This window comes from Pipra filicauda, unplaced genomic scaffold (genome assembly GCF_003945595.2).
Source record: "Pipra filicauda isolate LSUMZ 115617 unplaced genomic scaffold, ASM394559v2 scaffold120_size2142806_pilon, whole genome shotgun sequence".
In the NCBI taxonomy this organism is placed as follows: Eukaryota; Metazoa; Chordata; class Aves; order Passeriformes; family Pipridae; genus Pipra; species Pipra filicauda.
This window is the reverse complement of record NW_024103663.1, coordinates 173,732-197,991: the sequence shown is the minus strand read 5'-3', so window position 1 is coordinate 197,991 and position 24,260 is coordinate 173,732. Positions and strand designations below refer to the sequence as shown.

At 43.0% G+C, this 24,260-nt stretch overlaps 2 protein-coding genes across 6 annotated transcripts in view; one reads left to right on the top strand and one right to left on the bottom strand.

Annotated features, from left to right (window-relative positions):
- XAF1 (XIAP associated factor 1) overlaps positions 1 to 4,229 on the bottom strand; it is an 11,832-nt gene extending 7,603 nt beyond the window's left edge. The window contains exons 1-5 of one of the 2 annotated variants that reach the window (XM_027751624.2): positions 4,068 to 4,229; positions 3,127 to 3,221; positions 2,336 to 2,471; positions 1,276 to 1,332; positions 237 to 489 (exon numbers count right to left, since the gene is read on the bottom strand). In XM_027751624.2, the coding sequence (XP_027607425.1) occupies positions 237 to 489; positions 1,276 to 1,332; positions 2,336 to 2,471; positions 3,127 to 3,158 (478 nt within the window). In that variant the 5' untranslated portion in view covers positions 3,159 to 3,221; positions 4,068 to 4,229. Of the gene's footprint in view, positions 1 to 236; positions 490 to 1,275; positions 1,333 to 2,335; positions 2,472 to 3,126; positions 3,377 to 4,067 lie in introns of those variants that run through there. The other variant, XM_027751622.2, reaches the window with a different exon arrangement.
- On the top strand, positions 3,594 to 24,260 carry LOC114004035 (solute carrier family 13 member 5). 4 transcript variants are annotated; one of them, XM_027751619.2, is made up of 14 exons: positions 3,594 to 5,079; positions 8,451 to 8,551; positions 9,742 to 9,849; positions 12,120 to 12,248; positions 13,010 to 13,146; positions 13,570 to 13,784; positions 15,108 to 15,279; positions 16,318 to 16,440; positions 16,974 to 17,186; positions 17,838 to 17,959; positions 18,225 to 18,343; positions 19,582 to 19,743; positions 20,718 to 20,855; positions 21,640 to 24,260. In XM_027751619.2, exons 3-14 carry the CDS (start codon positions 9,745 to 9,747, stop codon positions 21,766 to 21,768), a joined length of 1,764 nt encoding a protein of 587 aa, XP_027607420.1. In that variant the 5' UTR covers positions 3,594 to 5,079; positions 8,451 to 8,551; positions 9,742 to 9,744; the 3' UTR covers positions 21,769 to 24,260. The 4 variants fall into 4 exon arrangements, with proteins under 4 accessions (XP_027607420.1, XP_027607422.1, XP_039242927.1 ...); XM_027751621.2 differs by lacking the exon at positions 18,225 to 18,343 and having other exon boundaries at positions 3,595 to 5,079; positions 21,640 to 21,726; XM_039386993.1 differs by lacking the exon at positions 3,594 to 5,079 and having other exon boundaries at positions 5,097 to 8,551.

Here is a 24,260-nt window from a genome sequence, read left to right as displayed (position 1 = left end):
TCTTCCAGAATATAAGAGAGGCATAAAAGAACATGGCCGATGAGCTACCTGTCAGTGGACCCACACTGGCTTTACAATACCAGCATAATAGAACACAACACTTGGGCCTTTCACCATGGCTGGTTAAACAACAATCAGCTCCAGGCTGGATTACCAAGAACTGTAGAGAAGGCAGGAGAATTTTCATTGAGATTTAACAGTTGACCCAGTCCGTGACAATGAGGAATTTTGCTTACCAATGGGGCGAATAACTGTTGCATTAGTGGATGCTTCACTGGTTTGAAAGTCCACATCCTTATGATAGGACAGACCACTGTTTGGACAGATCTCCTTGTGTTTGTGCTGGTCCTTATACATGATGTATTTGTTACACTCCTGACACCTCTCTGTTCGGCTGGCACAGGTGTCCAGGTGTTCCTGTAGCTTGTTGAAGGGCATTTCAAGGTCACAGATGGTGCATTTCATGGCTCGTTTTTGGCACTCCTTGTTCTGTACATGAATAGACAAAATTATTGCAAATTTCCTATCAATATTGAGAGAGGGCATTGAGTGAGAGCAATGAGTGGCTGTTTAAAAACATTCTCCTTAAGGGTTATCTATAAAATCAAATGCAGGCATAGCTGCATTAGCAGTTCATCTGTCTAGGCTATCTTTATCTTAGGATGATTTAGGCAATATAAGGCAAAATGAGAATCAACAGCTGTGAAGATGTTCTGTGCCAGTACAGGTCAGCAACAGAGCACAAGGTCACCTAGAAAATTCCAATACTTCAGCTACCACTGCCACAGGAAGGCTGCTGTGTTTTCACTGCTTTAGTTCCTTAAAATGGTTAGACTACAGCTAGCATGGACAGACTGCTCTCACTTCCAGCCTCTGCGAAGCGTTTTTGTGTATCTTCTCTCATTGACTCTCACCTTGTATAATCACTCATTCAGAGAAGCAGGCAATATGAGTGTGGGGGCAGGACAGAAATGTCTTGGAGGAGCCCGCAAAGAACATCAGATCGAGATATCAAGGATGAGAAAGTAATAGACTATCTCCTGGAACAGACTGTCCCATCACAACTGGATGGGCAACCACCATGGGCACCCACTTCATTACAAGGGGGGAAAGTATGCCAAAACACTGCAGCTCTTCAGAGATTTAAGTTTCTTCATGGTCCAGGACAGGAGTCAGGGATTTACATGTTTTTGCTGTTGAACACATTAGAGTGACTTTTGGTGTCTGATCAAAAGGGTCAGCCTGGAAGTAAAAAGTACTGCACTCCATACTTACCTCATGATGCTCCAGCTGGTATTGCTGCATACTTTGGTGACAAAGTCTGCATCTGATCTGCAAGCAGAACATACAGAAGTTCACTTGGAGCACAGAAGGATGGTTGATGCTGTCATATATCAATAAGCTTCAAGCTCCTGAGATCTTCCTGTCATTTTCATCCCAATCATCAACCAGTTGTTGGTGAATTTTTGTTTCTCTGTCTGGCCTGAGCTGAGTTGATGAGATTTTGAGGAAAACAGGTGTCTGATGATTTTTCAAAAAACTGGCATTCTGTGTGAGGATCCAGTTCTCAAAGATACCCATATGAAATGCAAAGTGTGATGTGAAATAGCATGTATTTAAAATTTTGACCGAGTTTTAACTAAAAAATATAGGTATGATATTCAGCTAGTCTAAATTATAACAACCAGTCTGAAAACATTGGAGGTAGGCCAGTTTTCTAGAGGTTTGCCATGAGAGTTACTCATGTGTTCTGTTAAGTAACTGAATTCAACGGAATTGCTAAAACAATGCAACCAGTAAGACAGAATAAAAAAGTCATGCCTGTGTATTCATGCTTCACCATAGTGCCTCTAGCTACAGAGTTCTTAATGCTACACTAAAAATGCTACTGCCTTCCTGTATGAAGAGCTGATAAATGCACTCTGCCAGTTCAGCTTTTGTTAAAAAGGTGAGTTGATGTCAAAGCTCTGTACAAGCAAGGTTCATGTCAGATCAGGTACTGTCTGTCTTCCTCTACTCAGATCATTTGCCCTGCCTGCTCAGGCTAATTCACAAGCACTAGGAGCACATATCATCTGTAGTTTATACTGCTGAGGAAACTGAGATACGGCAATAGAAGCTTCATTCTCTTAAGCTAAGTGTGCAATAAGATCAGAAGATGTTGTAACCAGGCCTAAAGGGTCATAGCAGACCCTTACAATTTTTCTGGTCAAACAATTACAGAAATTTAAAGCTGGTTAATATAGAGCACAGTAATGTGAACATACTACTTCAGGGCTGGAAGGGCTCTTTGCTAGTTGCAAGAAAACCCCAAGGAACATGTAGCATTCCTCACCTGTTTGTGTGCTTCTGTCCGATGGTCTTTCATATCCTTTTGAGGAACTGGTTCATCACATTCTGGACAGAGGGTAAGAAACCGCATGCAGTGGGCCTCATGGAGGGAGAAATTGGCAGCAGACACATCTCGTTTACTATCGAGCATATATGGGAGAGAAGAGTAAATGAACTTTTTTCCTTTGTTACCAAATAAAATTGAGGTTAAGCTCATGCTTAACCCTTCTAAGTTTGACTCTTCTTTTTAATTGCAGTGCTTCATTGCCTTCATTCATATAATTTTCCCAATGGCCTTGCTACTGTTCAATATACACCAAGCTATGCTACCCTCATGGCCCCTTTCAGCCTTCTATTCTATGAGAAATGGTCAACTACCCTGGAAAAAATGAGTATTTTATCACTTAATTGCAAATATAGCAAGAGAAAGAACCATCAGTCATGGGGGAAACTGAGGCAGCTGGTGGGTTTGGCATGGTTCATGCACTGACTCTTTTCTCTGCCAGATACTGCAAAATTGCCCACAAAGGTATTCTGTAAAAAGAGAATATGCAGCAGAGGAGAGAACTGTGGAAGAAACATCTGCACAGCAAAGCAACAAGAGTACAGCATCCTGGAAACGTAAAAATGCATTCAAAATATTTTTGTTTCCTACTCAATAGCTAGTGTACTCATGCGGTGTGGTTCTTCCTCTGCTCCCCCTCTTACAGGAGACCTGGATAACACCAACGAAAATCCTAAAAACTCTTGAAAGCCCCCCTTTTGTAGGGGTGGAGAGGGTGAAAGATCACTTACCAATTTTTGCAGAACCTGTTCTCTCCTGTCATTTTTCTTTTTATTTTACTGGATATCCTTTCTTCTAAGAGCAGAGAGGAATCTAGGAAACGAAACTGAAAGGCTCTGTTGCAGTAACTCCACCCCAAACAGCTGTTTGGCCAAAAATTCTTTAAAGGAGAAACAGCAGTATTGCCAGGCAAGTATTGGTTATTGGTTTTAGGTGTGAATTCCACACAGATTAGTTCGATAGTCCTTAGAGAAACTCCGGGGTCTCAGTTTCCTTCTTTCCCACATAAGTTTGATTTACAGTAGCTTGTTCAGCAGCTGGCAGGGTTCCTGGGCCTGACCGGTCTGTGCCCTCAGCCCCTGCCCTCACAATCCGGGCACGGCCGCACCCTCCGCCCGAGGAACCGAGGAGCCCGTGGCGCCCTGAGGAGGGGCCTGAGAGCTCCGTCCGGGCCGCGGGGCCGCAGCGTTGAGGGCAGGGGCACGAGGCCTTCCCTTCGCCTCTTGGGGGATGGTCACGGTAGTATCCGGCCCCACAGACCCACCTTGGCCTCCCTGGGACAATGCTGTCTCCCTCGGACAAAATCAGCCAGCTCGTGGGAGGAGGTGTTCGCCTTCCATCACAACGGGGGAGGAACCCAGGGCCGGCCGCCCCTCCCCGAGCCCGCGGCCGTGCCCCAGCAGGTCCCTACGCCTCTCTGCTTCCCCAGTGACCCTTGGAGCACTTCAGGGCATCAAACTGCGTGCCAGGTGAAATTTCCAACCCCTATTTCCTTCCTGGGGATACTCTGCTGTGGTTGGGATGGACCGACAGCACCAGAGGCCGCAGGAGCAGCAGGTCCTGTCTCTTGCTGGACCTCAGCATTGCATTTTTACGTAGGAAATTTTAGAAGAAATATAAGTTAGAGAGAAAAATAAACAGAACTTCACGTTTTCAACGCCGGTACCAGTACCTTCAGGACTTTCTGATGGAAGGCCAAGCATTTGTGTACCTGCTGCTACAATAGATCCCTTCCAGCTGTATGATAAGCGCCGTCTCTGATGTGACAGACCCTGCCCAGTGTGGAAAAATGATATACAGGAGACGCAGAAAATATGAACTGACCTTTTTTGTCTTTGAAATTGGGGCAATAATATTAATTCTTCCACTTTGCAGAGGTATTGGAAAGAATAATTCACTAGTCTTTGCATAATGTTTCAGATAGATATGCCGTAGACAACAGCTGTCACAAATGCTACTCAGAAATTAGTGTGGTTCATTTCCCATCTAAACAAGCCCCTTCTGTCCCCCATCTTTCTCTGGAAAAAATGAAAAAGGGAGCGCAATAAACCATTATTAGATCTGGGAATAATGAATGTTTATCTGGATTTTGTAACACAAATTATGTAATGAAGCAGAGAAAAGGCTTTTGAAAAAATATGTTAATGAGATGGCAGCTAAGGGAGAGGTTACAGAGCTGCCAATTTTGAATCAAATTTTAATGTGATTTTCTTCTGGATCTTTTTTTCTTTTGTTATCATTAGCCTGCAGAGCACTTGAATGTGGTTTAGGGCTTCATGCAAACTATGCAGGACCAATTCTAGGTCAAGAAAGCCTGATCAGCAACACAGACTGAGAAAACCCCACTGACTCAAAATTCATAATGAGAGCTTTTATGTAGAAAGTTGTTGGGCACAGGGATTGTGCTGAAAGGACTGTTCGTTCAGAGTCTCAAGAGCTTTTCTTGGAAAAATATCAGATGCTCCACTGGGAGCTTAGTTGAAAGCTACTCCTGAGCAGCACAGTGGACTGCCAGTAGCTGGGAAAGCCTGATTGGAGGGAAAATGGAGAGCAACGAAACAGTGGTTTTCTCTGAATGCCGGCAATAACTCTATCCATTTAAATTCTGTGTAAACCTTCAAGTACATAATATTACTGTACAAGACCTTCTCTAGGCATCTTTTCAAGGCAGACATCACACAGAGGTAAGTTTTGAGCTGGTTATTTTTTAAATGATTTTCAAAAGCCTAAGGAGAAACACTTCTTTTTCTTTTAAGTCCTAGAATGTCTCGGGGTCAGTTGTTTTAATTTTTGTTTCTCAGCATCAAGTATGATATGTCTTACAGTCCTTGTTTAATTTAATTTTGTTAAAACTTCTGTACCTCTGGGTACATGAGCTTGCAACATGAAAGAACTTTAAAAAGAATGTGAGGAGAATTTTTATTGTGAGAAGGAGTAGCAGTTATCTAGGTCAAATGGACTGCTTTAGAACAAGCAAACTGTACTTGTATGCTTGGGCAGCATTTGAATTAGAGGCAGAAAATATGTCTATCTGTAATTAAATGAACCAGCTGCTGCCTGTAAAGCCTCCTTGGCAGTAATAACCGGAGTAACTGGGATAATTGGCTTGTAGTGAGTGCGATATATCAGAAAAGCAGCTTCTCAGGAATGAACTAAACTATAATAAAATCTTTATTTTCCAATTTTTCCACCTGGACTGATGACCCTGGAATTCCTACCTTCCAAGTGGAATTGATTTCTAGTCCCTTTCTAATAACCCAAAAAATGCAGGTCACCCTTTTTTAACTGGTCTTCAGCAGTGTCCCATTTCCAAGTAGAACTCAACAGTGGTTCATATCATTGACTCTGGTATCTGAAGTACAAAAGGGAAGATTGCAAGACTCTGTGTATGGTTTGACAATGCTGTCAAGTTTATCTAGGCGTTTGCTGTCTTGAAAGGTGCGGCTGTTCCTGTCCCAGCTGTTCCTGTGCCCAGCCATAAGTGGCCCATTCTCTCGAGCTGGCTCTGGTGCTCACTGAACACTTCACTGAACCTACTCACCTCGCTCACAGCAGAAAAATGTTCTGCTTTCTTTATCAAGTTAAATCAAATAAGCCCCAAAGCCCCCAGCTGAGAAATGGCAAGAAGGCCAGGGCAGGTTGGTGTCAGTGAGCCACAAGATGGGCTTGGCTCTGTTACTCTAACCCTTGGTTCTTGGCATGCTTCAAAATACCTGTGTTTATTAGGGCAGCAGGACAGCAAATGGGAGCAGTGGTGTCTAGCAACCAGGAAAAGGGATTTCAGGTACAAGAGACCTGATTCAGCTCCTGGTTCCAACTCATGTTATCACCCACGCCTAAACCTCTTTGTAACACAAAGATTTGAGTTCCTTTGTAAACTGATTTGAAATTTACTACCAAGAAGAACAAGAGCAGCACATTGTTCAACACAAGGGTATCAAAATTTGGCCCAAAGGCTGCTACAATATTCTGCTTCTAAATGGTGTCTGCAATCAAAAGCTAATTTTACCCACTGCCTTTAAAGCAGTTGTCAAAGCCAGTGCTGTCTGCTATATTCAGAGCAGTACTGACTGGAGGAAAGGATCCCTTTCTCTTGAAAGCCTGAAGTTAGTGCTCAATTAGCATGAGCTGAATTTCAGGCTGTGGGAGGTTTTTATTTGAATGCTCTTTGGACCACCTAAAACTCCTCCTGGATGTTTTGCGAGCACATAGGCTCTCTGCAGCTCCCTTCTGCCTGGCTGTCAGACCTGTCTGTAAAGCAAACAGCCAAAGCTTTGTCCATCTTTTTCTTGGCACAGTAAAGAGGAAGCTCATCGTCAAATTACGTGAAAGAGCTGCCATTCCTGTAGCACGCTCATGTCCAGCCAGTGCCAAATGCAGCTCAGTTGTAAGCATATTTTGAGGGAAATGGGGAACAGCTGGGATACTTGCCAAATGGAACATGCTTCTCCATGCTTCTCTCTGCTGGTGCAGGCTGATCTCTTAGAGCCATGCCCAGTCTCAGCCTATACTGTAAAGCCCTCTTTTACCCATCTTGATTATGCATTGCACAACTCTCCCACCTCTTTATCTGAATGTAGATGTCTTCTCTCTTGTCCTCACTCAGTATTCTTTTTCCTGCCTGTGTTGTTGCAGTTTGCCGTAATACTTGATTATGTGGTTCTAACATCTGGATTCAGTCAACTTCTCACTCTCCTGGTTCTTACAGTAGAACATGAATTGACACACGTAAACCTCCAGTGGTTTATAAAATATTGGTGGATGTATCTTAAATATGAAGTGTGCAGTGGCAGGATGGCTTGAACAAGGTGGTATCAAGGTCAGAATTTACCTTTCAGGTTTACAGGTTCAGTTCAGTGCAGGACCTTGTCTTTGCTGCTCTGCCTCAGCCAGCTGTTGTGATTGGTTTTAGCTGAATTCCTAGCAGACTTCCACAGGAATTGTAGTTGGCACTAATTCGACTTCTCATCCGTCAGCACTGTTGTTGTTCACGAAGAAATATTCCACATGCACTTCAACAAACCAACCTGCTCTCCTCCTGAAGCAAACCTCTAGAAAAGGAGCCTACTTTACCAAAGAAATAAAGAAGTAAAAGTTGCTCATTTCCATGTACCCACTTGAGATTTCTCCCCAGTACTGCTTTAATCAAATGCCTTAAATTTAGAGTTTCTAAAGGCAGCTCATCAGTGCTGGTCTTCATTCATGAAAAGATTACAATTGCTTAGTTTAGGACCTGGATCTCAGAGAAAAAATGCTCAAATAAAGAAAATCTAGGCATGCTGTCTTTCAAATCTGAACTCAGTGTTTTTCCTATATCTCTCTCTCTTTCAACTGGTATTAACCACGCACCTCTGCCAGAAGCATTGGGAAGTGGGTATTTATCTCTAAGAGCCAAGTACTTACTGGTCTTAATTGACACCTCCCTGTTTTCCTTCTTTGCTCCTTCCTTTCTGGTCTATAATCTCTTGAGAGGCCTGCACCATCTTCTCATCCCTGTCCTAAGTCAGCTGATCATAAGAAACCCAGGGACCAATGCCTCTCCATCCCAAAAGTACACCCTTTGCTGGTGTGGTGCTCTGTGAGCATCAGCAGGGGGTACCCATTACCTTTCCGTGTGATTCCCTATTATTCAGATGCTGGTTCTTTTCTCTAAGTCTTTTTCTGATTTGTTCCATATTATTGGAAGTACTTTGCCTGGCACACTGAAGGCAAGTTTGCAATAATTCTGCACAATAAGATATTGATTCCCTTTTCTGTATTTGACAAAAAAGGACTGAGGCATGAATTAGCTAATTGAACTGCCCACAGGAGTCCTTGGTCTCATCCCCAGGTACAGCAAGCAAGTCTCTTTTCACAGGATTATTCTATCTAAAGGTATCAACACATTTGTTGCCTTTATTTTCTTTTTTTTTTGCACTGCATCGTATTGAAACAAGAAGACAACAAATCATGTTTGCACTGGTCTATCAGAGTGAACCCTAGTACAACTCCTTTAGAGCTAACAATTTGCATTTTCTTATTTAAGTGTTTGTAGTCCTTTTTCTTTTTTGACTAGGAACCATTTTTTCATTGGAGATTGGCCACAGGAATGCAAGTTTTGGCTGATTCCCCACTTTCTGCTAGACTTTGCACTGGTGTGAAGTTTCCTCTGTGTTGGTAAGTTACCCAAAGGGACTGCTGCAAAAGGTTTGAAGATTTGGAATCTGTCCAGATCCGGTTGGCTACTGTTTTCCTTAGTGGGCATTCACTGCTTTTATAAATGAACAGTAACATTGGAGTGTCTTGTTTTGAACTTCTGTCACTCAAGTTCCTCTGGTCAGCAGAGGACAAATAGTGCAAGCTGTAGTCAGAGCTCCCTCATTACTTGCTGTGGAATCTGAAATTCTTTATTTCAGTGATAACTGCTTGGTAAGACTGTATGAAGAGACTGTGGATCAAATTGTTGAGATATGATTTATGCTAACTTCAGTTTCAGGTGGCTGTTGACATCCCAGAAGCAGAGCCTAAAATATCAACACTTTGTTTGTCCTTAGTCTAGTTTCCAGTCCCTCCAGTTGTTCCTTTCTGCCTTCACGATAGCACTGGCCAACCTGTCAGTGGGGCCATCCCTTCGGTTTCCGAGGCTGCACTGTAGATGAAGTCACTGAATTCAACAACATTAAAAACAACCTTTCAGGTTAACCTTTCTGGGTTATTTTTAACCCACATCCAGACGCACAGTGCCTCACAAAATAATAACGAAACACAGCCATGCATGCCTGCACAGACCTTTGTTTTGGGGAGACCTCCAATGCGGTTTTAACTCTCAGTTTCCCTAAAGGAGCTCAGTCCTTCCTCACCACTGTGTGAATGATCGAGGGACGATCCTCCCGTGGCGCCACCAGCACCTCCCGAACGTCCAGTGTCAGCACTTCGGTCCCTGCACACGATGTGTGAATCCGTGCTCGCTGACACCTTTCTGTGGGCGCTGTGAGCAGGGAGGTCGTTCTTAAAACGTTCTCCCGACTGGTGTGGTAGCTGATACACAGCCATTGAGCAGCTTTCCTTGGCACGGAGGGGCTGCAGAAGCCCCGCACGGGGGTGGCCGTAAGGGAGGGGGTCCGGGACCGATCCCGCGCCGTGCCCCGGGGCCCCGGGCAGGGAGGGCGGCTCGGAGCGGGGCCGGGGCGCTCGGGGCGGCTCGTTCGCTGCCAGGCCGTGCCCGCGGCGGTGCCCGGGGCCGCCCCCGGCGGGGCGGGCGGGACGTGTCGCCCCCCGCCGCGTCCCTCCCGGCCCTCCCGCCCCGTACTTAAGGCGGCGGCGGCGGGCGCTGCTCCCGCTGCCGTCCTGACCGTGTCACCCCACAGAACATGGCCCCGACGTGCCTGCGGCCCCTGCTGCGGTACCGCTCCTTCGCCATCCTCTTCCTCACGCCGCTGCTGCTGCTGCCGCTGCCGCTCGCTGTGTCCACGCGGGTAAGTGCCTGAGGGGTCCCTGCCCTGCTGCCCCCCAGGAGATCCCACTCTGCCCTCGGCGCCTGGCGCTGCTCCCAGGGGCTCCCACGGACCCAACCCAATAGTGCAATTAGATGCAATTCGTTTTGGGCCAAGACAAATCCACGCGTAAGTGGCCGGCGCGTTTGGAACTGTGTCTTGTATTCTCTCGAAGCAGTGGCAGTGGGATGAAGGACAGGAGTGCGTTCCCCAGCTCTGCTGAGGCGTTGGTACTCTGCCCGTTTTGCTTGGTGGCATTCTGCATCCTGGTGCAGTTGTGTGTATGCACTGATGAGGGTTTCAAATGCCGTATTCTCCAATTCACATCCTTCTTACACCAGGGATGGCAATAGCACAACTCCTTTGCGTTCAGTGGAGTTATGCCAGCATAACATTGAAATAACCCAGTGAAGAGTTTGAACTTTAGTATCCTGTAACCTTCTTGACCAAATGTGAAAGCTCTGTTTGCAGTATTTTAGCCTACTAGAGCTTTATAGGCTATTCTAATGCTCAGAATAGCCTTTCTGAGCGACTTGTATTGCTCTCTGTTTTAAAGTACAGGAAAATTTCATGTGTGTTTATAAGCCAAATTGCCATCCCTTTGGTTACCTGTCTAAGTAATATCAGCCCTGCCTTTCAGTTGAATGATGGTGTTTTATAGAACAAGAAATTCCTGACTGTTAAGCTCTACTTTGGTCAAAACTAGGAAAGATAATTTCCCTAAAACAATTAAGTACGTCTTCAGTTTTCAAGTACTCGTAGGCATATTGTGTTACCAGTCTAATCTGAGAAATGACAGTATTTCATAACACAGGAGTAACATTCTGTCACTGACTGCCTTTTGATCTCTCAGTGAGGAGGCAGGTCACTGTACAGTTGATACAAAACACCAAAGAAACGTTCTGTGACTATTCTGATAAATCATAGGCAGACATAGGCATAAATACAAACATATATTTAATTCCAAACGTTTGGTTGTTTGAATTGGCCGTGGTTGTTGGAGTTAATTTATAAGCATGGTTGTATTTTTGAACTTCACATAAATTATTTACTCTCTACTCTCTAAGACCAATGTTCCTTCTCTGTTGTGAATTTTATTCACTTACAGTTGTTTATCTGTCTTTCATATTGGCAACAGATTACCCACAGTCAGTTCTAGCCCTGAGTTATTGTGGTACAGCATGAATTGTATCATGAGCTCACCTTGTATATATAAAAGGAAGAGACTTCCTTGGGATCTATCTGATATCTTTTAGTTTCTGAATAATTTTTTTTTCAAAACTTTTTCTTTTTTTGTGCTGTAAGTAATCTCCTGGAAACCTGACAGAAAAAAAATCAAATTTCTTACGAAGGCTGTTTTCTGGTTCTTAAACTTCTCAGCAAAATGAAGGAAAACGCAGACCTATTTATAAATATCACCTGACAGTAGTTTTTAAATGTCACTGTCACACCATTTATTTTAGCAATAAAGTCTCATTTGTTGTATTAGAATAAAATCCTATAAACACATGCTGTAAATATGAGCAAATACTGGACTACAGAACACTGACTTCACCTTTCAAACAGTTCACTGTTAGCTAATGAATGCTTGCTTCTCCCAACAATTTTGAGAGTACAAACCAAGGAAGGCTGCGCTACAGAAATGCCTGATCAACAGTCCAAAAAGACAGGTTGCAACAATTCTAATCTAGGGAATCCCCTTAGCAGGTAAGCACAGTATGATTTAGGAAAGTAATTAAATACCTGTAACGTACTTAGTTACCAAAAAAAACCCAAACTTTTATTTTAAGAGTTACTTTAAAAAACTAAGAACATGGACACACCTCAAAGACTTGTGAATTTCAGGCAAGGTAATCATCCACAATGGGAAATTTGGCCATCCATTTAAAAATATTTAACTCACTATTGCTGTTCTTGGCTCCTAGAAGTGAAATCTGCTGACCTCAACTGCCAGGAGGTAATTGCACATGGCAAACTATGCACTTACCTAGTTGTGGAAGGTTTGTTTTTCTCACACCATTTATTTTGTGTGGATGGATTAAAACAAACACTATGTCTTCTTTGTCAAAAAGATCTTTTTATACAAGTGACTTCAGAATGTGGTTTAAAAGCACAAGTTTAAATCCTCATTCAGCATAACTTGTTAAGCTGCAGACAGTGTAGTGTGTGAGCCCTTTTTAAGAGCTACCAGTGTGTTTCTTATCTTTAAAAATTGTTTTCTATGCTTAAATGTGTCTTCTGTTATGTTTCAGGAGGCCAAATGTGCATATATCATCATCATCATGGCTGTGTATTGGTGCACTGAAGTGATCCCCCTGGCTGTCACTTCCCTCATGCCAGTGGTATTTTTCCCTCTGCTTGGAGTTCAGAGCTCTAAATCAGTAAGGAACTCACTAAATCCAGCTCTGATACAGGGAAATCCAGTGCTCTGATCCCTCATCAATATTTAGCCAACAAGTCTGTATTAGTGTTCAGGGTTCTTGTATAGGAAGATGCTGAACTAAATACACATTTGCCCAAAATGTTAAGAGTGGGGTGCTTGAGTTGGTAGAGGGGAGGGTCTGTTTTGGGCATGGATCCTGCTGGAGAGCATCCCACTAGTGCCAGCAGTTTATGTGTTCGTATCCCGTCCCATGAGAGAGCAGTGTGGACAGATAGATCCTCTGGGAGATCTCAAAATGCACGGGACAAACTTCTGACAGGATAGACAGTGTGGTGCCAGCAGGTATGCTGTGTCCTCAGCTCATCCTGGGCTGTTTCCAAGTTCTGTAGCCCAGGTCACTACTGGCCAAGAAGCTGGTAAAGGCAGGTATGGTTGCTAAACGTGCTGAGAAACCCGTTTTGGAGCTCAGTGTTTCCAGCGCCTACACCATACCTTGAGACCCTAACAATGTTTTAGGAAACTGTTGTGCTTTTGTACAATGATGCACAAAGAGCCTCTACACAGACAGTTCAGCATTTACACAGGGGATTAAGGGTTCAGGAAACTGCAGGGAGCTCTGAGGTTGCAGCTGCATCTTCTGCCAGTGTTGGATGGGGCCTGGTCTAGTCTGTGGCTTTGAGAGGGTGGAAGGCAAAATGTACTAGTGAAGCAAGCAAGAGGCAACATTTGGGCCCCTGACTTACCTTTTCTGTCTTTCAGGTGTGCTTGCAGTACCTCAATGACACAAACATGCTCTTTGTTGGAGGGCTGATTGTTGCAATTTCTGTTGAACAGTGGAATCTTCACAAAAGGATTGCATTGAAGGTCCTTCTGATTCTTGGGGTGAAACCTGCACTGTAAGAGTGTTAAATTGCTTCTTTTTTGCCTCTTGTCAATTTAGCAGAGGCCTAGGGGTGGTGTTTAACCGTCAGCAGAGGAAGGATCCTTCAAGAATCTGTTTAGCTGCACTTGCACAGAGTTTCCAGAGGTGAAGTCTAGCAACAGGAACAGTTTATTCGTCCTTAAGCCAAAACCAGTATCTGACTAAATTGTCGAGGCTTGCTACTGGGGACAAAATTATGACAGTCTGAATCATTCACTGGGATTCCTTCAGTGAAGGTGGCAGAGCTGTCCTTGAAGGGAATCTGGTCCTATTCTCTATTATTGGATACTACACACATCCCCATTTGGGCTCTGCTCTCCAAATTACAGTGACTACAAAGCCAAGCAGTGTCTGTTTGCTTTCCTCCTTTCTCTTCTGCCTATTTCTCTCTTTTCAGCCTCATGCTGGGATTTATGATAGTCACTGCCTTCCTGTCCATGTGGATAAGTAACACAGCCACCACTGCCATGATGGTTCCCATTGTCCAGGCTGTCCTGGATCAAATGGACAACACAGAGTATGATGTGACCATGATGGAACAAGCAATTGGGCAAACAAATACAGTGATCGAGCTGGAGGAAAAGAGCACATCAGATCCTGCTGCAGTGTGTGGTAAGGGCCTGCTCACCAATGAGCTGATGCTACTGAACTTACTACACTCACAGTTACTGAGCCTAGAAGGAGTGCTTGGTACCTTTTCCAAGGGAAGAGGATGGTAACCTGACTGAAAACCCCTAATACATGACATTTAGGTTTTACAAAATAGCTTCAATTTTGGTGGCTACCATTTCGTTATACTAGTGCTAGATCCCAGACAGATTGTTATGTTCTTTCCTTCGAGGTGGAGTCATTCTCCCAGAAATTCCCTAGACTTAACTGTCTGATCAGGGAAGTGAAAAACATATCCTGTGGGAAATAACCATCGAAACCCCCAGAATCCCACTTTCTAAATATTGTGATTATCAGTGGGGATTCAGCTTCCAAGCCACATGTAAGAATATTTGAAAAAAAAAATATGTAAACACAGCCTATTTTGATTCTAGGGTAATAAATATCTCTTTATTGACCAGACTGTATGTGGAGGTGGGGAGAAGAAAGAGGACTACTTTAAAAGCCACATGGAAAAGAGTAGCTGGTGTAATTTGACTCACAGTAGACCGACTGCTCTTTGGAGCACTTTAAAGTATGATCTTACCCCTGATGCTTGTTTCCTCAAGGTCCTCTGCCAATGCCATGGTTCTGCAGTAGATTTCATTTGATTTGTACCATGTGCACAAACTCAGTCCCTCTCATTTCACTGGTCTGCTGTGCTGTTACAGAGGGCTGTATTATTAAATGTGATTAAAGACCAGATCTCAAGTGTAGTGAAGGTAATAAGTGTGTGCAAAAAATCCCCTTTGGTATTGTTGAATTGGTTGTAATTGCCATAAATTCTTTGTCCTGCTCCATTAGTCCAGTCAGACTTCAAGATTAGAGAACAATGGACACAGCAGCACAGTTTCACTGTTACTGTAAACTGATGTGACATATTGATTAAGTTAATGCCAAGCAAGAATTTGGTTTTCAGTGGTTTTTTTCCCTGCCCATATTCATAACTGTTAAAGCCAGATGGATTCTTACTGGGGGATTGGAAATGGTTCCAGTGACTACAATATCTGGCTGGTTGTAAGCCTCTCTGTGAAACAGGAAATTACTGCTGAGGAACCATAGCACTGAAGTGGACAATAGCATCCTTGGATTACGTAGATCCAGGCTGCCAGCCTCTCTCTTTAGCTCCTCATGAACATGAATCCGAAGTATTTAGTGACATATCTGTGATTTCTTTAATTAAAATAAATAGCATATACAAACTGGAAGCACTGAGCCTGCAGACCCTATTCTGAATTCTCTGCCTCCCTAACTTTACCTCAGGCAAGTTGTGTTCTTTGTGTCTAGTGGTAAGCAATGGACAAGTCCCTGATGACCCCAGGTCTTCTGAGGAAAAGAAAATGCGGAAGCGTATATGCAAGGGAATGACACTTTGTGTGTGCTACGCTGCCAGCATCGGAGGAACTGCAACACTCACTGGAACAGGACCGAACATGGTGCTGAAAGGCCAGATGAATCAGTAAGTCATTCTTGCTGCTTCTTTTAGTTATACTATCATACTGTTTCTGTGACCAACTGACTGGTCTGAGGTAGCAATTTCAGTTGTAAACTTTAAGGATTAAGTTGAGGAACTGAGAGTGAGAAATATGTATGAAGTGTTGGATCTTATTTATTTGCTTCAACATCTTTTAAAAGGTAGCTATGAGATGGAATTATAGGTCTTCTGAGAAAATTGTAAATACTTGCTGGCAATTGACAGACAGCTGGTTGATTATGAGATATTGGTTCTTCTGCATTCTCTTTTTCAACTGAAATACAGAACATCAGAAGAGGAACTGCAGTGAAGAGCATCAGGAGAATGTAGATTACTCGTAAGCACACCGAAGAGAGCCAAAAGTAGCTTAGCCTCTCCTACAGTATTGTTCCTCTATGCTGTGGCTGTGGAAACAGTACAGTTATGTTGTACTCTCATTGCTAAACTGAGTTTGGGAACTGATTTACATGGAACCTAATCTGCAGTGGAAATTTTGCGAACTCCACATCAGACCCTCAACACTGCTTTCTTCTATTGCAAGTACTTCAGCCTCAGCTACTGAATTATCTGTTGCTTTTAACACCCAGCTGGAAGTTTGCTATTGATGTTCTCCCTCTGATTGTTATTAGCAGACACAGGGAAGAGCAAAAGTTAGTGTTCTTAAAACACTGGTTTCATTTTTGCAGGGCAACTAGCACTTTGTCTTCTATTGAAGGGAACAGAAGTTCAGGTATTAATTTCAGGAAATTAATTTTCAGGAAAGACATTTCTTGCTCTCTTATTACAGTGGATTGGGAGGAAGAAAGAACATCCTGTCTTGGAATAAATAAGCAGGCATGTTGGAAGTGGAAGGTACCTAGAATGTATAGGAGATCTTTCAGCCACACTTATCTTACTGAGACCTAAAATATCAACATGAGCTCCTATATGCATCAAAGTACAACACAAGGAAAACTGAGGATCATTAAAGGGAGAGTAGATTATGTTTTTTGACATTCATAGATAAAGCACTTTTCATTTCAGGTTATATCCCAACAATAATGATGTTGTGAATTTTGCTTCCTGGTTTGGATTTGCATTCCCAAACATGGTTCTGATGTTGGTGCTAGCTTGGCTTTGGCTACAGTGCTCCTTCATGGGACTCAAGTAAGTATTTGCCTACATGATAGTGTCTAAACCCCTCAGTAAGCTAGTGCAGATCAGTGAAACAAATGCACTGACAAGTTATTAATTTTGTAGCACAGAGCAGTTCCCTTTTACAGCAACTTTTGAGGTCTGGAAAACGTTTTGTGTTCATGGGAGGTGTGTACTAAGGCAAAAGCTTTATACATTCTTAATCTTCAGACAGAATTGTCTTTTTGTTTTTTCGTCTCACACCTGTGAATTTCAGCCCTGGGAGAGTTGGCATAGCTGGTTTGCAACTGTTGATTCAAACCTGAGTTTTTCATCCTAGGTTACTCCAAACTGGATAGAGACTGGCATCCATTCATTGACCTCATTCTTCTGTGAGAACTGGCATGTCCCCACAAAATACTTTGACACTGTTGTAATTTCTTTCTTTGTGGCCTCTGCTGTAGTCTGTGTCTGTCCCCAAGAGTGACAGATTCAGCGTGGCAAGCATGTTAAATCCCTCTAGTATGCTAATACTTACAGTATCTTCTTCTCCATTTTTCTTAAAGCTTTAAAAAAAGCTGGGGCTGTGGGACAGAGAGAACTGCCAAAGAAAAAGCTGCATACAGTGTGCTGAAGGCAGAAATGAAGAAGTTAGGCCCTATCTCTTACGCTGAATTCAATGTCCTCCTCATGTTTGTATTGCTGGTGCTCTTATGGTTTTCCAGACACCCAGGCTTTGTAAAAGGCTGGGCAACTAGGCTCTTCCCAGAAGGAGAAAAGTAAGTTTTTACGTTTCTTTCCATCCTTTACCCTCTTGGTTGTGAATAAGATTAATTGATCTATGGTTTGACAGTTTGTACTGCAGTGAAGGCTGGAGACTGGGAGATGGAGCAAGCTGAACCTTTTAAAGGAAGAGAAAATTCTGTAATGCTGGTCTCAGTCATACTGACATACACCTTGGTATTTTGTTTTGCATGAGCTTCAGTCAGCTATGGTGGCAATATCACCTCTAACCAATACCTTAGAACTCACTGGAAAATTGATTTTGTGCTTTGACTTCTTTGCATTGTGTGGCATGTTAAGGACATCAAATGCATGTTGGACCTGTCATTCAGGCCATTTCTTTACATGTCTGTCTCTTGAGATACAGCTATTGAATCTTGGCTTCAGCACAGAGAAGGAACCCTGCTCAAGGAGCCATTTTCATCTGGGACTCTGGTTATTAATGTGTATTGTAACTCATTTCTTTTATTACTGTGTTTACATTCTGGCAGGTCTGAGAGACCCTCAGATATGGGCTAATGACCTGTTTTGCTCAAGTGCCAGCCCCAAACAGGATGGCAAAGACCAGTGACTGGGATGCTGGAAGGCAGCCCTCTTCTAAGAGAAAGATGTCCATTTTCTAAGCTGTATTCTCTTTTCTTTGTTAGGTATATCACTGATTCTGCTCCTGCTGTGTTTATCGCCCTGCTACTGTTTATCCTTCCTGCTCATAAGCCCAAATTCATAGCATGGAATTCAAGCATGTCTGACCCTGAACAGACTGAAGAAGGTATTTAAAAGAGGGATTGCAACATTGTGAAACAACTGGCCAGTTCGGTTAAGGAGGCAGAAACCTGCACTGGATTTGCATGCGGTTCTTAGAGCAGCTCACCTCCCTCACTTGTTGGCAAGTGAGGGTCCCTGCTCGTGTGTGTTACCCTCACCCTGTGCAGGTTTCTCAGTAATGTGCATCTGCCCACTGGTATCTTATAGAACAGGAGACAAAGTGTCTTCACACTCCTAAAAAATGTTCTACTTTTCATTTCTCACTTCAGATATAAAAAAGCCATTTTTATCAGCCCCGCTGCTAGACTGGAATGTGGTTCAGAGGAAGATGCCCTGGAGCATTGTGCTGCTGCTGGGAGGAGGTTTTGCTTTGGCTGATGCAAGTGCAGTATGTCCTGACTTCTGTTTTTCTCTGACTCAAAGGCGAACTTCCCTGGTTTGTTATCTAGTCCTGTATTACTGGGCATGCACCCAAAGCCAAACCCAGTAGAGATGTTCAGATCTGAAGGCAGATCTTAATTACCAAAAACTGTGAGGAGAGGTGAATGTTTGTGACTCTTTTTCGTGAATTTTTGTGCTCTGATCAAGTTTCTTTATTTTACCTCTTGGAGGCTGCCGAGTAGTTTGGGATCTTCATTGGCTGGATGTCCAGAAAAGCATCCTTTCTTATTTCTGTAATCATCCCAATCCCAGCCCTGGCTAGAAAAACAGAAGTATAGATAACACTTGTAAGATTTTCAGACCCATTTGAGGTTTGTTCAAAAGTTATATATCTTCAGACTTAAACCGAAACTACTACTGAAGTGGTCAGAAAGAAAATCATTGTGGTAGGTATCTCCCAAAACTCTGTACAGTGGGGTTTCTTGAACTTCTTGTCAGTGGCTATTGCCAGGCTTCATTCCATAAGCTCATGCTTTGATCCTGTATTCATAAATTCACAGAAAAGGCATCTGAATTCCCAAACAGGAAAGAATCTTGAGGTGAACCGTATTGTTCCCTTCATCACTGCTAAAATGCATCTAAATCAAAGCAAGCCTTAGCTATCAGCAGTGCCATGCTTTGGGGAAATTAATGTTCACGTCTAAGTTTTGTGGCTAATTAGGTTTAAACCATGGGGCACATGAAAGCTCTAGAGCCTTACATTCATCTACATACATCACACATAAATTACTAAATCTCAGCAGCATTAGAAGCCATCAAGTCAGAGGTTTTATAAGCTGTTTGAGTCAACTACTCCCTGTGTTCCTACAATAGAGCATTTGTATAGAATCATTATCTTCAGAAGCTATAGAAAAATCTGCTAGGAAGCTTCTGGGTCATATATTAAGTATTTGCAATAGTCTCAGAAATAATTGTTTCTGTTTAGCGAAAACCCCATAATTTTATAACCAAAATGTGAGCAAGCTTCTTGGCTTCCAGAAGAATCAGAATAATGGAATTCAGTATTATGTCTAGCTGACAAAGAATTTCTTCTAGTGTTCGTGGCAGATCACTGTACTTTCCTGTATTATGTAATTCAGGACTCATTTTGCATTATTTTATAGGAGTGTCGCACATAACATGACTTCCCTGTTCGTGAGTCAGGGGTTCTCAGCCTCACTGAAATCCCCTTTTTTTTCTTGTCAGAACTCTGGTCTCTCAGCTTGGCTGGGTCGTCAAATGACTCCTCTGGGATCTATCCCCCCATGGGCCATTGCAACAGTGCTCTCGCTGATTATCGCTGTCTTCACCGAGTGCACCAGCAACGTCGCCACGGCCACTCTCTTCCTGCCTGTCTTTTCATCCATGGTAAGATTACTTCCATCCTGTTACCCTGTCAGATGGGAGATCAGAGTTAGCCTGACAGTCTGGGTGGCAAAGCAATGTTATATTTATTGTCTTGGATGTTTCTTCGGTGTTTTCTCACTGGAAAGGAAGCCAGATCATGAAGTGAGAGTCACTTTTTCAATACAGATCAGCAAACAGCAGTTACTTCGGGTCATTTTGCATTTGACCCATCAACTTAGAACTGCAGAACACACACACACAAAACCCAAACCAAAACAAAATCCAGCACTTTCTGATCATGCCTTTGAATGATTCATCTTCACGTTTTTGTGCTAAAATACACAAAGTGGCAGGCCTGATTATGAGAAATGTGTCATTTCCCATAGGAAGACAGAACAATTTTAAAACTTACACAGGAAAACTTGGTAAGTTTCGCTGCCTTTTCTGAGTAGAATTCAAACTATAGCGTAAAGGAAAAAATAGATTACTTTGTTCTTTAATTTGGAAAGTATAAGCACTTTATTCTAGACCATTTCATCACAATAAAATAACCCCAGTCAAGGTACTGAACTATTAGTGACTTGAATTGGCACTTAAATTCTGAGTCCCACAGAGTTTATGTAAAGTCTAAGAGTGTAACTCCATGTGCCTAGTAATTATAATCCAATCCCTCTGTTCCCTGGCAAAAGGGTTGTTCGAGGTCAAAGAAAAGATTGTTGGATATATTTGACCAGAACTCCAAATTATACCATAGAGCAAAACAAACAACAAGAAAGTATCAAGCCTTGTTTTTCAGTATTATGGGACAGGAAACAACAGCAAAGTTATCTTTAAGCACACATGGATTTCAGGATAAAATGTTTGTAAATTACTCTGGTGATGTAATGCCAGGAAACAAAATGAACCTGTGTGTCTCAATGGTCTGGGATCGACTGATCCTTTACGCTTTTCTTTTGAAACACCTCCAGTGTGATATTCTCTCCATTTCTTTGCAGGCTACATCTGTCAAGATCCACCCTTTGTATGTTATGCTGCCTGGTACTCTCAGTGCTTCCTTTGCCTTCATGCTACCTGTTGCAACACCACCAAATGCAATAGTGTTTTCCTATGGCCAGATCCGTGTTTTGGATATGGTAAGCTGATAATTGCCTGGTCTCTTATCTGACACTCTCCACTGCCTTTATCCTAAAATCTGGTGAGAGTTTAATTTTCTTTGCCAAGTATTTCCAAAGTACTGAAAGCTCTTATGGGCTGTAACTACCACCCTATGCCCTTCTCTTCTGCAGTGTTAATATTGTGATAAAGATTTGCATCTCTGAAGTAACAGTACTCTTCTCACAGGCTTTGGCAGACATACCGTGCAGCCCAAATAAAATGAAAAACTGACAAGTCATAAGTCTCTGAAACCTGAAGGGTTAAAGTGCAGGCGGTGCTCTGTAGTGTTCTGGGGCTTTGGACAGAGTGTCTGAGGCTTTGTCTCCACTGGAGCTCAAAGCAGAAGGCAGCAATCAGGAGCCCTCAGCTCTGGTCCTCTGATTGCCTGCCAGACCACACAGGGCAGGTTCTGGGCGGAACACCCAAACATTATTGGTTTTCTAACTGGAGACTTGAAGACAGCAGAAGCTGTTCTCTAGCTAATAAGAACAGCTTGTTGTACATACCTTAAAGCTCCTAGACTGGTTATATAGATAGCAAAGTGTTCAAAGGCTTTGCACAGTGTGTTCCCTGCTATATCCACCTAAGCAAGAGCATAAGGCAGTGGGTAAAATGGCTACTTCTGTGATTTATTTGACCTTCTTTTTGTGTATGTACAAACAGGCCTTGCTGCAGTTTACTGTGCTGGTGTTTAGGTGTTGCTGGTTTGGACTTGCTGTGCTGATATTTGATTATTGTTGGTTTGGACTTTTGTCCTCACAGGTTAGATCTGGAATAGTGATGAACATCATTGGAGTCTTCTGTGTCACACTGGCCATCAACACATGGGGAAGACCTATGTTTGAGCTGGACACATTCCCAGCCTGGGCAAACAGCACAATGAACCAGTGAACAGTGAAGAATTCATGTGTTAAACAAGGAAAGCACCCTTAATACTACTCCCTATTGCCCGAAGTCCTGTATAGAGTCTCACCACCACTTCAGATCCAGTGTCAGGTGTTTGCTGCCTTCCAGCAGTTACACCTCAGTTCAGGCTTGACCCAACTCAAACTTACTCCAGTCGTGCTGGAGCCAAAAGTGTTGTTCAGCTACACAACCCTAAGGAACATGTGTCTAGATCATAAGTATGATCATGTGATCCATTGTACCTCCAATCAAGGTCAAGAATTAGAATTTATTGAACTTTCCATAAAGAGAGGGGAGGCTGTTGTATCAAATGGTTTGAACTATTATATCACTGGCATGTACTTGTAAATCATTAGCATTGAACACTGCACTCAGGCAGGGACTGAATATTCCTTGACTATTTCTTATATTCACAAGTCAGCAACCATACAGAGAAATCACTGTGATCACTTGTTTAGGGAAGAAGGGGAATGTTGCATTATGCTGTGTTATGTTTGAGTTAGGCCTCAGCCATGTGGTGAGATCCTTCCAAGTCAACATCCAACATGCTTTCTCTTGCCTTGTTTTCACTCCCAAATCTCACTGCATTTAGACACCTTTATTGAGGGCTGAGATAACATAATTCTGTGCTGGTCATGATTCAGTTGATGTCTTGGGCAAGGATGCATTAAAGCTGGCTCTCTGTTTCTTGCACTGTGGTACTGTCAGGGCCAGGAGCCTTTACCTCTCTCAGCCACAAATGTGGTTTCACATGCCAACTAGAGTTTTCTGAGTACCAGCCTGGAGATGACCAGTGGCCTACAGGACTTCACACCTATTGCCAAAGTTCCTGGATTAGCCCCTGATGTGCCTTATTAATTAACTCTGGAATTTTGGAGTGGAGTCAAGACATGAGAAAGGCTCTAATTGATGACCTGGTAAAAATTTAGGGACCAGATGTTAAGGCTTGTGCTGGCTGACAGCGATGGGAGTTGTTTTGTGTACTTTGGAATTCATATCTTGGGAGGAAAGTGTTTTGTAGCACCTCTTTATGCCATTTATGGAACTGAAGTAACCTACAGAATGATTGTTATTGTGCTGGGTGTATTTTGTCAGTGGTACGTGGATGCTTTTCATTCAGCCCTGGAGATGGGGGTGGGTGGGAGGTAAGGCAGTGTCTTATAGCGGAGAGATCTGTGGCTGTGACCTGAGTTCTGCTCCCAGACTTTCTGTGCAGCCCCATGCAAGTCAGTTCACCTCTTTTTGCCTATTTCCCCTCCTGAAGAAGATGTCATGGAACCTATCTACCTCACCAAGGTGGTGTGAGGACATAAGGGTCAAATTCTGCACCCACGGTGGTTTCCCACCTCATGATAAGGGGTGCAAGGTACAAGTTGTAGAATTATAGAATTCTGTCTGGAAGATCTGGCATATAGCATAGTAGTGTGTGTAGGATATTTAAATAGTTTTCTTATGAATGTGAATGTTCTTTATAGAACTGGAAAAATATTCACATTTTTATCTAAAATTGACGAAAGTATTTATCCACAAAATGTCCAGGTGCTTTTCTAAGCAGAAAACTGCTTCAGCAATTGATTTTTGTGCCTTTATCTTCTGTGCTCTTTCAAGGTGCTAAGCACCATAAATTCTCCACTGACTGTTGTTCCTGGGTGCCTCCAGTAGCTCCCTGTCTGGCTGCATGTGGTGCAGTCTCATACCTCTTCCAGGGAATGGTGGAGCATGCGGATAAACACAGTTCCACTTGCAGAGTGTATCTAAGGAAGAGGCTAGTTCTAGGGCCAAGAAGTGGCTTGGTCACTGATGTTTGTCACCACCTGAAACTTAGCACAGTATTTGCTTGAAGAAAGTGAAACCAGGAACAGTTGAGCACCTTCTGTGCTTTAGCAGTCACCACTCAATGCTAATTTGCAGGTATCTAAACATGATTGAGAAAGGGACTTTTTCTGCCTTCTGATTGACTTCACAGTGTGAGAACATATAACTGCTGCCAGGTACTCCATGGTGCTTACTCTGCTCTATTGCAAGTAAGATACAGAGGAGCTTGCATAGGTGGGTGACACTAAGCTTGGCTATTTCAGTTCAGGCAGACCCAAACTCCTCTAAAACCAGTTCCAGCTAAAAGTTGTAGGACGGACACTTCCCTGTCCTGTTTGCAGAAAGGAACGTTCTGAAAGTTGCCCTCACCCCAGCTTCCCTCTGTTGCTGGGCAAGTAGGAAGCAAATGCTATTTTCATCAACAGTCACACAGGGTGATTTAGTGTCAGGAGTGCTGGGCCAGGGGAAGCGTACATGTGTGGTAATAGAGTGTTGGGTTTATTGTAACTGGGATATATTTGTGTCACCTCTCTGTATACTGTTAATAGCAAAGGTTTCTTTTTGAGACACTTTTTTTGACATCCTGTGATTGATTTGTATTTAATTTAAATGGGTGGGTTGCAGAATCAGAGCCTGGCAAATAAAAACTTCCTAGAACTGTC